The 12677-nt window shown below is 39.3% G+C and overlaps 2 protein-coding genes across 3 annotated transcripts in view; both read left to right on the forward strand.

The window, feature by feature from the left end:
• LOC101883071 (zinc finger protein 502) overlaps positions 1-12677 on the forward strand; it is a 236288-nt gene that overhangs the window by 167211 nt on the left and 56400 nt on the right. The window lies entirely within an intron of this gene.
• On the forward strand, positions 712-11190 carry LOC147831422 (uncharacterized). 2 transcript variants are annotated; one of them, XR_015521548.1, is made up of 4 exons: positions 712-762; positions 1223-1317; positions 6142-7402; positions 7550-11190. XR_015521548.1 is itself a non-coding variant. In XM_087303655.1 (3 exons), the coding sequence occupies exons 1-3, from the start codon at positions 713-715 to the stop codon at positions 7053-7055; spliced, it is 1059 nt and encodes a 352-aa protein (XP_087159781.1). In that variant the 5' UTR covers position 712; the 3' UTR covers positions 7056-11190. The 2 variants fall into 2 exon arrangements, 1 of the variants encoding a protein (XP_087159781.1); XM_087303655.1 differs by having other exon boundaries at positions 6142-11190.

Genomic DNA, 12677 nt, shown 5'->3' on the forward strand with positions numbered 1-12677 from the left:
TTCTTAGACTCGACAACTATATTGGTTATTATCGTTTTGTTCAAATAAAACGATCATTTTTAAAAGCAGAAAGTCTCTGGAGACTCGCACTCTGAATCAAATTTTCAGCCTCTAATGTCATAATAATCGTTCCTCTGTACATTTACAAGCAACATTCTCAAATCATTTCCTTCATTTCAATGTATGAATGTACGTTTAAAGATCGGCCAGTTGTGTATTAATAAAAGCACTTGTTATTCTTTGTGATAAATGATTCCTTTGTTTTAGAGTTCTACACAAGCACATGACTCGAGCAGTCATGCAAAATGTCACATTATCAATTTAAGTGGATTTCTTAACGTTTTTTAAACGGTATTTTACCTCACGTGCTACTGAGTAAACTTTTGTCTGTAGTATGTTGTGTTGCGTTTTTTTTATTCATAAATGTAAATGGGCAGTGAAAAATTTACTCACTTTGATATAGAAACAGGTCATTATCTATGCACGATAAAAGAAACCAAAAATACCAAAGCAAAAAGAACTGTTAATTATTTTAAAGCCTTAAATTTATTTTTTTTTATAATTATTTTTTTCTTTTTATATTGTACTTGATTGGATGTTAATATAATGTTGTTATTGCCCTTGTATGCTCTGTGTTCTAAAATTGCAATAAAAAAAAAACAAAAAAGAAAAAAAAAAGTTGTGTGGTGCGATTTTGACCCGCCTCGCCGTGATGACGTCAGCGCTGACGCGTTCATTCAGCGTCGCGTCTTCAGAGCTGAGGTGAGTCGTTGACGCTTTTTCTCGTGTTTACACAACAATAAAACACACTTTACAGTTTATTAAAGCGACAATCTGCGACTAGTTTCTGCATTGAGTTCACCTCTATCTGTGTGTCTGCTGACCAAAACAATACAGCAGGCAGAGAGCAGCTCTGAGAGGACAATATGAGTGTTTGGATTTATCTGAGTAATTTTTGTCCACGATTGTATGAGTAATTTCGCAAAGTATGATATGTGAAGGGGAAAATGGGAATCTGCTGCATCAGATGTATTAACATCGATGCATAAATGATTGAATTGATAGTTTTTATTGCGTTTTTATGTTCTTAAGTTCTTCTGTACAGGTGCTTCTGCTGACAATCTTAATGATTTGTTATGAATGTGTTCGTAGTATATTAACTATAGATCTAAATACACATCAATAGTAAATTAATCAAGATTTCTCTGTTTATTTTTTGAAGCTCTGCCTCCATCAGTGAAAGACAAAGACAGAGTGAGAAGATGAGTGATCCAGAACCCTGCAGAATTAAACAGGAAGAGACTGAAGAACTAATAGGTTTGTGTTCATTCATTACTCTTCAGTAATGAGGATGTACAACAGGTTGTTTAGCACTTCATCGGTTGTACAACGTTTTCATGTTACCTTTGTTTATAATATGTAGCCTATTTAAAGGGTACAGCTCTTATTTTAATTAACATGAAACCGTAAAATTCATTTTTTGCCACGTTTTATTGATAATTGAGAGACATGCATAAGTGTATGAGTTTATAAATAAAGTATTGAGCTGTTTTGAACTTTGACTGTGGCGCACTCGCTCTGCTGCTCCTATCCAGTAACAAACCAGGCTTTTTATGGTGTAATAAAGTGGATGGGATTCACAGCACATCACTTTCTGTGTCTTGTGTGAAAGCTGCTTCTCTCTGAGCCGTGGCTGCAGCTGGAGGGAGAGTGAAACCAGTACACTGAATACTGCTGGGCAGTGTGGCACAACGTAATAATTAATTTTTTTGATAGAAATTGCGATTTTAATTTGCTCAATATTTGTTGTTTGTTTGTTTGTTTGTCTTATTTATAGAGCACATGATGTTGAGCACATGATGTTATATGAGAACAGATGTTGACCAAAGTGCTTTACAAAAAGACCAGCATACAAAATCTATACCTATATATAAAAATTAAGCAAAATATATAAAACAGATTAAAATTAATTAATTACAATCAAAGGCAAGAGACCGAAGGTGATTTTTTAAAAATAATAAGTAAGTAGTGGCAACAATTATGTGACGGCTCTTAAAAATGATCTGTTTTTGTTTGGCGTCTGTGACTTTGAAACCAAAATATTCCCATATTGCCAATACTGTTTTTCTTTGATGTTAATTAATCTATTAATGCTTGGGAAACACAGATGCCATATACAATAATACAAAATATGCCTTCGAAATAATACATACAGTTGAAGTCAGAATTATTAGCCCACCTTTATTTACTTCTTTTTGTAATATTACCCAAATGATGTTGAAGAGATTCAGGACATTTTCACAGTATGTCTGATAATATTTTTTTCTTTTGTAGAAAGTCTTATTTGTTTTATTTCGGCTAGAATGAAAGGAGTTATTATTTTTGTAAACCCAATTTTAGGGACAAAATGATTAGCCCCTTTAAGCTATATTTTGTTTAGATAGTCTACAGAATAAACCATCGTTATACAATAACTAACCTAATTGCCCTAACCTGCCTAGTTAACCTAATTAACCTAGTAAAGCCTTTAAATGTCACTTTAAGCTGTATAGACGTGTCCTGAAGAATATCTAGTCAAATATTATTTATTGTCATCATGACGAAGATAAAATAAATCAGTTATTAGAGATGAGTTATTAAAACTAATATGATTAGAAATGTGTTGAAGAAACTGTATATGGCCCATTTCCAATGATAGGTATGGTTTGGTATGCTTTTATGGCCGTTTCCACTGTCAAAAGTTACCTAAAACCGAACCATACCCCTTTTTGGGTACCCTTTCGAAAGGGTACCTAGCACAACAAAAGGGTACCAAAAGGCGGAGCTGGACGCGCAGCTGAACGCTATTAGTTTACAGAGATATAAGTGCGGGACTGCGACTGACGCCTCCATGGCTGCTGGACCAGTTGGCTACCCGCACTCATTGGATTGTTTCCATATCCCCTGTTCCCATCCCCTGTGTCAATGTTGTGTCTTGCCGGTGTGCTCATGGCAAGATTGGGTAGTGTTTTTCTGCCTGTTTTCACTTTTCCCATACAAGAGCAAGCTGAGAGGGTGTTTTTTTGGCCTAACTCTCCAGATGTATCTTACGTCCCTTTTTTTAGGTTAAATGCTACCTCCTGTGACCTGTCTTCCCCTGATAATTGTGATGTTTATGTATGGTTGGGGGTAGAGATCTGCGCAGGACTAAATTTTGAATCCCGCTCCCGCCCGGACCCGCCAGGTTTTAGCCCGCACCCGACCGCTCCCGCTTATATTAAGCACTTGATGTCCCGCTGCCCGACCTGCCCCGTTTTCTATCCGCCGTGCCCGATCCCGCTAAAGAGCGGGAGGAGAACAAAACCGAAAATCACCCAGTTATACAGTCCAGACAGCCTATAACAAGCTGTCTCTATAAACACACACACACACACACACACACACACACACAGCACCAAGCGCACACACACACACACACACAGACAAAGCTTTCTCTCATTCGCACGCGCGCGCCCTCTAACACACACTCATAAGCACCAAGCACAAACGCACCCCCCCCCCCCCCACACACACACACACACACACACACACACACACACACACACACACACACACACACACACACACACACACACACACACACACACCTACCTCTCATTCGCGCGTGCGCATACATACATACATACATACATACATACACACACACACACACACACACACACACACACACACACTGCAACAAACAAGCTAAACATAGCATCGTGCTATTTCATTTACACACATACATACGCGTGCTCACTCGGGAGTCGGGAACGATATTGCTAGACAGCCCGCTCCCATCCCAAATTAAACCCGTTACCGACCGCTCCCGTGATTTATTCGGAAATTTATACCCACGCTGTAGAAATCTGGTCGGGTCTCTAGTTGGGGGGTCAAATTCACTATACTAAAATGTATGTGACAAATAAAGGCCTGATTTGATTTGATTTGATTTGAGATATGCACTAGCTTGTGCAACAAGCAAGCCAGAATGTAAACAAAGGAAGTGCCATTTTTAAATACACAGCTGCGACATAACATCGCAATACTATATGCATATAATAATGAGCCTGGGTCGACCTGAGTTCAAACAAACAAATGCTAAGAAGAAGAGCATAATCTACCCAGTGCCTCATAGTTTTTTACAAGGCCGTCTTAAGCGCTAGTGGTTTCGCTTTCTTACGTCTATATATTACGTCTATATCGCACGTCTATATTCGAAATAACATAAACGAATAGGATGGCATGTAAACATCCCTGTTCTTGCATGACCAGCATACTCAACTGGCATGTCACCTATTGAGCATGTTTAGGATGGTCTGGATCTGCGTATACAACAGCTTGTTCCAGTTGCAGCCAATATCCAGCAACTTCTCAGCCATTGAAGAGGAGAACAGTCCACAGCCCACAATCCATGACCTGATCGACTCGATGTTAAGGAGATGTGCTGCACTTTAGGAGGCAAATGCTGCCCACAACAGATGCTGACTGGTTTGAAGTCATGAAAAGTGCCGAGTTTATATTATTGAGTGTGTTTGACCACCTGCAAATTTCACCCAAACACTAGGCTTGGGCGGTATCCAAACTTTGAAACCGTCAATCCTCCTCCCTATTTTACCCCGGAATCCGGTATTACCGTGCATAATAAAAAAAAATGACATAAAGCTCAGACAGCGTCACCAAACTGTTGGCTTGTGCCTAAACTATTCAAAAACTGAATACCGTTTATGCAACCTGAGGTTCGCGGTCAGCTGTTTGTCTTGTTCGTGTTAGAGATCTGCGTGGGACACAGATACACACACAAAGAGCGCGAGAGAGACGCACAACACCACACTCTCTCTCCCTCTCTCACACAGACACACACACACAAAGAGAGAGAGAGAGAGAGAGAGTGTGTGTGTGTGTGTGTGTATGTGTTTCCGGAAAAAAGCGCGGGAGCGGTCGGTACAATATTGCTCCTGAGCGAGCGAGCACACACTTATCCACAAAGATGCTGTGTGTGTGTGTGTGCGTGTGCGTCTCTCTTTCTCTCTCATTTACACACACACACACACAGAGAGAGAGAGAATCAAGCGACACACAGACAGCATGCTCGCTTATTAACACTGTTACGAATTAAAATAAAAATCCTTAATCAAAAAGAGATATAACCAAAACGTAACAAAATAACAGGGATTAAAAAAATATATACTCCCCCGCTCTCTCTCTCCCCAAAATATATACCAAAAACACAACCACTGATAATTAACAAGAAAATATGATTTATGATTAAAAAAAAATATGATTCAGCCAAAATAAATGACAATAAACCAAGCTAACTAAATTAGATTAAACTTCCCTAGAAAACAAATAAAATAAAATACAGAAAACTTACCTCCCTACTAACAAACACAAGAGAAAACGAAAATAACAAACCTAACCATAACAACCAAACCTCCCTGCATGCTCCGAGCCCGACAGGGAGACAGATTACCGGGCTTCAATCGCAAAATTAACAACAACACGCTGCATCTCACATAATCCCACAAAGAGATAGAAGATAGAACACTCATCTGATCGCTAGTCTCCACAGAGCACAAACAGGGAATCGAGAGAGAGTGGAGAGCCATTGAACCCTTGTTCTCTGCAGGTTTTTATAGCCGCCGCCAATCCAAGCGCCAATCAAGATCCGTCCCAACGTAATCCGCTGCACCTGCGAATACTTAGAGCGAGAAAGCGAGAGAAAGAGAGAGAGAAACACCAAACACAAGCCTACACTACACTACTCGTAACAACACACACACACACACACACACACTCACTGCAGGTGACTTGGTGCGCAAATCGAAATCCCATCTCACCTCTCTCTCTCTCTCTCTCTCTCTCCTCCACTTTCCCATCATGACAATCACGCATACGTATTTGTAGGCATTAAATAAATAATATGTATTATTTATTACTTGTCACCTATTTAAGTGCATTGTTTTTATGGCGGTATAACGGTATTGAAACTGACACCGTTGCTATTTGTAGATCCCGCGGTATACCATATTACCGTATTACCGCCCAAGCCTACCAAACACACACTCATGCTCTTATTCAGTGTTTTTAGTTCCTTTTAAAATGTGACTTGTTAATTTTCAGATGTGATGGTGAAGGAGGAGAGCGAAGAACTGAGTGAAGATGAGGAGAAACATCATGTCAAAACTGAAACAATATCTCACACAAAAACCGAACAAAGTTTTTTAATGGAAAGAGCAGCTGAGAATGGTTTCATCTGCACTCAGTGTGGAAAGAGTTACAGCCGCAAATGCGCTCTCAAGCTTCACATGAGGATCCACACCGGAGAGAAACCCTTCAAGTGTTCGCACTGCGACATGAGCTTCTTTTGTTCGGGATATCTGAAAACACACGAGATGACCCACACTGGAGAGAGACCGTTCGTGTGCGCGCAGTGTGGGAAGAGTTATAGCCACAAAAACAACCTCAAGCTTCACATGAGGATCCACACTGGGGAGAAACCATTCAAGTGTTCACACTGTGAGAGGAGGTTTAGTAATGCAGGACACCTGAAACATCACAGAATGATTCACACAGGGGAGAAACCGTTCACATGTGCTCAGTGTGGAAAGAGTTTCACACGGCAGTCGTGTTTAGCACAGCATCAGCAGATCCACACTGGGGTGAGTAAGCATGTCTGCTTAATGTGTCAGAAGACTTTTATTAGAGCTGGGAACTTGAGACAACACCAGATGACGCACACTGGAGAGAAACCGTACACGTGTTCACACTGCGACAAGAGCTTCAGCCAGTTTAAAGTGCTGAAAATACATCAGAGGACTCACACTGGAGAGAAACCGTTCACATGTACTCAGTGTGGGAAGAGCTTCACACAATCTTCACACCTTAATCGACACATGCTGATCCACACCGGAGAGAAAACGCACATATGTGATCAGTGCAGCAAGACATTTTTGAGGCCTTGCGAGCTGAAGAGACATCTTAAAGTTCATACAAAGAAATCTTACTCTGTAAAAAAGCAACTAAGTCCTTCCTGAAAACTCGCCAGACATCAGATTCAATGCTTAAAGGTATGTTAATCAATTCAAATCATTTGTGTAAAGGTCACATGTTCAGCTCAATTGACCCTTCGCAAAGCCACACCCAGGGCGGGTGCATCCATAGAGGTGACCTAGGCGGCCGCCGAGGGCGGCAGAATAGAGAGGGCGGCATCCGAACACTTCCCGCACCACCCGCGACCACAGTTATACCCGCGCCTAGGGTGGCAGAGAGGGCGGCATCCGAATATCTCCCGCACCACCTGCGTCCGCAGTTATATCCGCGCCTAGGACGGCAGAATAGAGAGGGCGACATCCGAACATCTCCCGCACCACCTGCGTCCGCAGTTATATCCGCGCCTAGGACGGCAGAATAGAGAGGGCGACATCCGAACATCTCCCGCACCACCTGCGTCCGCAGTTATACCCGCGCCTAGGGCGGCAGAATAGAGAGGGCGACATCCGAACATCTCCCGCACCACCTGCATCCGCAGTTATACCCGCGCCAAGGGCAGCAGAATACGTTCTTAGCTTTGATAACCGGTCATTTTTGTTTTCACTTTCGTTTGAGGGCGGTGTGATCGTCCTTTGCCTAGGACGGCAGTTCAGCTTGCTCCGGCCCTGGCCACACCCAAAAACCACCACCCACCAATCGTGGCTTAGCAACCGTAGCTACGCGCAGGGGCTCTGTCAAGCTTTCCAGCGAGGGAAACAGGCCAAAGCGTTGTGCTTATTATGGATTGTGCAAATCTAATACCCAGTATCCTAAAAGTTTAGACTGGATGGTGGAATTTTTACCCTTTTCAGAACCAAAAACCCAAGAGGAGAAACGCCAGCGTGGATGAAGCCGTGTGAGGGGCGCTGAAGAAGCGGAGATAAGTTGGTTTTGTTTTGATATTCCAGACACTTTCAGTGATCGACCGACGACAATAACTCACACACCCCTTACCCTAAACAGATCTAAACTGTGTTACAAAAACACAAAGCCGCTTATGTTTCACTTATGTCTCAGGGCTCAACAATAAGGACTGCCCGATGGCCCGGGGCCAGCATGAGAGATGTTCGGTACAGTGGAGAGAATCGTTACTGGCCCGATCAGGCCAGTGCTGCCTTGTCATCAAATTTTTATTTGCCTGCTACTATCAATTGTATGCAAAATTAGAAGTCTTAGAACCGAGAAACAATTTGTGCTTTTAAGTCTCAGAATGCTACGTTTTCTGTAAAGTCGTAAACCCCATATTGCTTTTTGGTTCCTTTTATCTGATTGGTTGTTGTGAGCACGTTATTTTTTTTTTTTCCACAACCTGGTAAAAACCAGAACAGTGAAGAGATGACAGCATCAAATTATGAGGCTAAAAGAAAAAGTCTGTTTCCAACGATGTGGAAAAAGATATTTACATGGGGACAACACAACGAAAAAAACGAAGTGATGTTTTGCATAATTTTCCATCACTTTTAAGTCAGCCACTTTTTGTTTAGCAATGAAATACCTGCACATTTTCTAGATTCAAAGGCATTATTTTTGACACATTATTTAAAATATGTGGCTAAAAAAAATAGCTATTTTTTATTTATTTATTTTGGTGGGGCAGGTAAAAATCTGAACTGCTGGTCCAGTCGGGCCAGTAGAAAATGTCCTTAGTGTTGAACCCTGTGTCTTATTCCTTTTTTTTCTCTTGATATTATGAGCACTGCTCCGTTTAAGCCTTCGCAATATTAACGTAGTCATGCTAATAGCGAATAGGTCATAATGACATGAGTTATTGATCCGGCGGATACAAATCTGTTGCTAACTTTACTGAACTTCTTATCTCCATCTATTTCAAGCTACGAATATTTGAAATTACAAATCAACAGAACAAAACCGAGAGATGATCACAAACTGAGCACTTGCGATCAATATACTTTACCCCCAGCTGTTCCTCAGTCATTTATAAAGAGCAAACATGCTGACAGTAATATCTACTGTACATTGTTATTGGTCAAAGATGCTAATATTCAGCACAAGTCCATCAGTTTCCCCTTTCTGGCTGCTCTTTCTATGATTGACCTATGTAGAAGCTCTGTCCATGCGTGTTTCTTCGTCGGTGAGTAACGCTGTATTTCATTGCAACAATTAATCTATCAGGCTTTTTGGCTAACAATAGAGAAATCTCGGTTTCATTAGTTATTATTCGATTATTTTTAAATTTCTCCTCTCCTGCTGAGCTGTTGAATGGTTAGCGTATGAGGCTAATCAATTTTGATTGAATTATTCTCTAATCTGTTGCCTATTATGTGGTGAATATACCCCTGTCATGCATACTGCACTCCTTTTTTTTATTTGGCTTTCTTGGATATCTCACCTGTTCACCAAAAATGCCGAATTATATCCCTGGCAATGTCTGACACCGGCGCACACACATTGTAAAAGCCATGCCAGGCACGAAAGCTTGACAGGCTTGGCAACAGTAACTAAGGAGGGCGGGGCTTAGCGAAGGATCAAATACAATTAGCATGTGTTTCATAATTATACAAAGAGGAAAGCGGGTGTTTCCAGTCATCAAGCCCTTCAGTTCCACTCGAGGTCTCCATGACCTCTGACCTAGTTTCTCGCCTCCTGAAAATAGAGTGACAAAGAGACCGGCAAACACACTGAACATTCTTATATTAAGCAATGTGCTAACTGCATTCATTATTCAGTAATCATATTAATAAAGTTATGAGAAAGGATAAATGTTGATCCATGCTGGGATGGATTGGAAGGCAGAAATCCGAATTCATCAGTACACAAATTGTACTAAATCTGATACCTTAAAATAGTTAGCATTCATATCTTAAATGTCCTATTGTTCTGTTTGATCCCCTTGAGGAGAACCACCCCATGACAATCTTTGTACTTTTATTTTGGAGTGCAGATTGAGTTTTATTCATATAATTTTTAAAACTGAAACTGAAACTAAATAGTTTTCGTTTGTCATTTTTATAACTATGTTACTATTTTCCCAAGTGTAAGAAAATATCAGCGTTTGGTAAACACTGTCAGTATCACCTTTGTTTGAAATGACCTGATCTGATCCTGTTTATATGACATATCTAGCCATGACAACAGCTCTCGGATGAGTTTTGAAGAACGAAACGATGGATCGTGTCAACAACTAAATCCAGCTAGTTAAGTAATCTACGTACGAAGAACAGACCCCAGTGTGTTTCACATATGCAAACAAACACTTTGTGAAGTTTATTCATAAACTATTTTCAAGAGGAGCACGTGATTATGATTGAACACGGCTGGTTCTTCATTAGCATGCACGATCCACCAATCAGGCCATTCCTAACCCACTATACAGAGTCAGGGTTTTTTCACTACAGTCATCTTCGATTTGAAGAATCCCCCCTTCCACCCCTACCTTTTCACCTTTCCCTCCATAGGGCAGCACGGTGGCCCAGTGACTAGCACTGTCGCCTCACAGCAAGAACGTCACCGGTTCTAGTCCTTCAACAGGCCGGTGGTCGTTTCTGTGTGTAGTTTGCATGTTCTTCCCGTGCTTGCGTGGGTTTTCCCCGGGTCCTCCAGTTTCCCCCACAGTCCAAAAACATGCACAACAAGTAAATTGATAAATCTAAATTTGCAATACAGGTAATCTCTCATAATGCAGCATATCTTTTATTAGCATTCAATTTTTAGTCATCAGCTCATATCAAGGGGAAGTTGTCGAGATCTACCTGAGCTCAAGGCTCCCCTCTCTTCCTCCAAACGGGAGGGAGCCCAGGGCTCAAGAACCTTCGAGCTCAGGGCTCTCTCCCGGGACAGCATGCCAAACTTGCTTATAATCAATCATCAGCTAAGTGTGAACTCTTGAAATGGCTAATATGTACTGAATAAGTGTGAGAGACCATATGCGGCATCCTATGCCGAGTTCACGTGTGATTATTTTATTTTGTGTCCTGATTTTTCTCGTCTGAAGCTATGAAGTGAGTTTGGTGTAAAAATGTGTTGTTATGTGGAGTAGTGTCATGTGTTTAGTATTTACAACTCGATACTGGAAATCAACTGGCGCATTAAATGTTTTTGTTTATTAAACTGTTATTTTAATTTTTTTTAAATGTGATTATATTAGTAATTTCATTAAACTTGATATATGCGACAGCAAAATTAGTATTACGTGTTTATTTTTTTCTATTTTTATTTTCAAAAAAGTGAATTTCTAAGTGTTTAAGTGCCTAATAAATAGTATTTCACCTCACACATTGATGTTTGTCTACATTAGCGATTGTTTTGACTTGTCGGCAGTCAAGTATTAAATATTGGCATGTTTTTTTTATGTAATTATTTTTATTGCAATTTTAGAACAGAACATACAAGGGTAATAACAACATTATATTAACATCCAATCAAATACAATATTAGAAGAAAATAAAAAAAATACATTTATTCACAAAACAAAATTTAAGGCTTTAAAATAATTTACAGTTTCTTTTATCGCGCGTAATGACCTATTTCTATTTTAATGTGGGTAAAATTAGTTTTTTTTTGCTGATTTACATTTATGAATAAAAAATTCCATTTAAAATGAGCAAATTAACATTATGCCAAATTTTGAAGTCGACTGCATTCGCATAAAAATAAACATCTTTTTCTTTGAGTTCCAATCCAATATTTGTACTCTGCTTAACAAAAAAAGAAAAGATCTCACCAAAACCTTTGTGTATAAATACAATCATAAAATGAATGAAAGCACATTTCACATCAACATCTATCCTGTTTACAGGATAAATACGTTGAACAATTTTAAATGACACCTCTCTAATTATATTTGTTAAACAAAAACGTCTGGAAATCTTAAAAGTCTTGTTCCAGTTAACATCTTGAAATTGAGACCTCAAATAACCAATGGCTGAAGGAACATTGACAATCCGGCAAGTCATTCTAAGATAATTATTATTACATTTTTTCTTTTATATTCATGCCTTCCAACTAAAATATACATTTGTATTTTGAACTATAGCATTTACTAATAATTTCTTAAGCTCAGAGGTAATACCATTAATTACCATCATATACTCTTTAACAGGTATATATAAAGGGAAAGTTTTTCTAGAAACTCTAAATAGGTAAGCGCATGAGCATTATATTTTAAAAGTTGTGCACTGCAAAAAAAATGCTTTTCTTAATTAGATTTTCTGTCTTGTTTCTAGTCCAAATATCTACAAATTCTTAAATCAAGAAGCATTTAGATAAACAAAACATATTGTCTTGTTTTAAGAAATAATATGCCAAAATGTAGTGAGTTTTTCCTTAAAACAAGCAAAATAATGTTGTTTTTTGGTTTGTGATAATCTATTCGGTGTGTAATTGATCTATTATTCCAAATTAAACTTTTGTGAGGGGACAAATTGTGTTTGTATATAATCATCCATGATAGCAATGCCTGTTTGTGAAAATTAGAAAGTTTTATGGGAAGCTTACTAATATTAAAATTGCAATTAAGAAATTCAATGCCACCTACTGTTTCAAAAATAATATTAGGTTAAATTTTTTGAGCCCACTATTGTTGACTCAATATTGAATATTGTTTTGTGTCCACTTAATTTTAAAAATAGTGTTAGATATTTCAAAGTCTTGATTAAACGGAGATCCTC

Source organism: Danio rerio, chromosome 22 (genome assembly GCF_052040795.2).
Source record: "Danio rerio strain M-AB ecotype USA chromosome 22, GRCz13ab, whole genome shotgun sequence".
In the NCBI taxonomy this organism is placed as follows: domain Eukaryota; kingdom Metazoa; phylum Chordata; class Actinopteri; order Cypriniformes; family Danionidae; genus Danio; species Danio rerio.

What these genes read in the sequence shown, in the direction of transcription:
- LOC147831422 (XM_087303655.1), top strand. Translation starts at nt 713, where the DNA reads ATGACGTCAGCGCTGACGCGTTCATTCAGCGTCGCGTCTTCAGAGCTG. An exon ending in GTCGCGTCTTCAGAGCTGAG is followed by an intron (nt 763 to 1,222) that starts GTGAGTCGTTGA and finishes TATTTTTTGAAG; the next exon opens with CTCTGCCTCCATCAGTGAAA. An exon ending in AGAGACTGAAGAACTAATAG is followed by an intron (nt 1,318 to 6,141) that starts GTTTGTGTTCAT and finishes GTTAATTTTCAG; the next exon opens with ATGTGATGGTGAAGGAGGAG.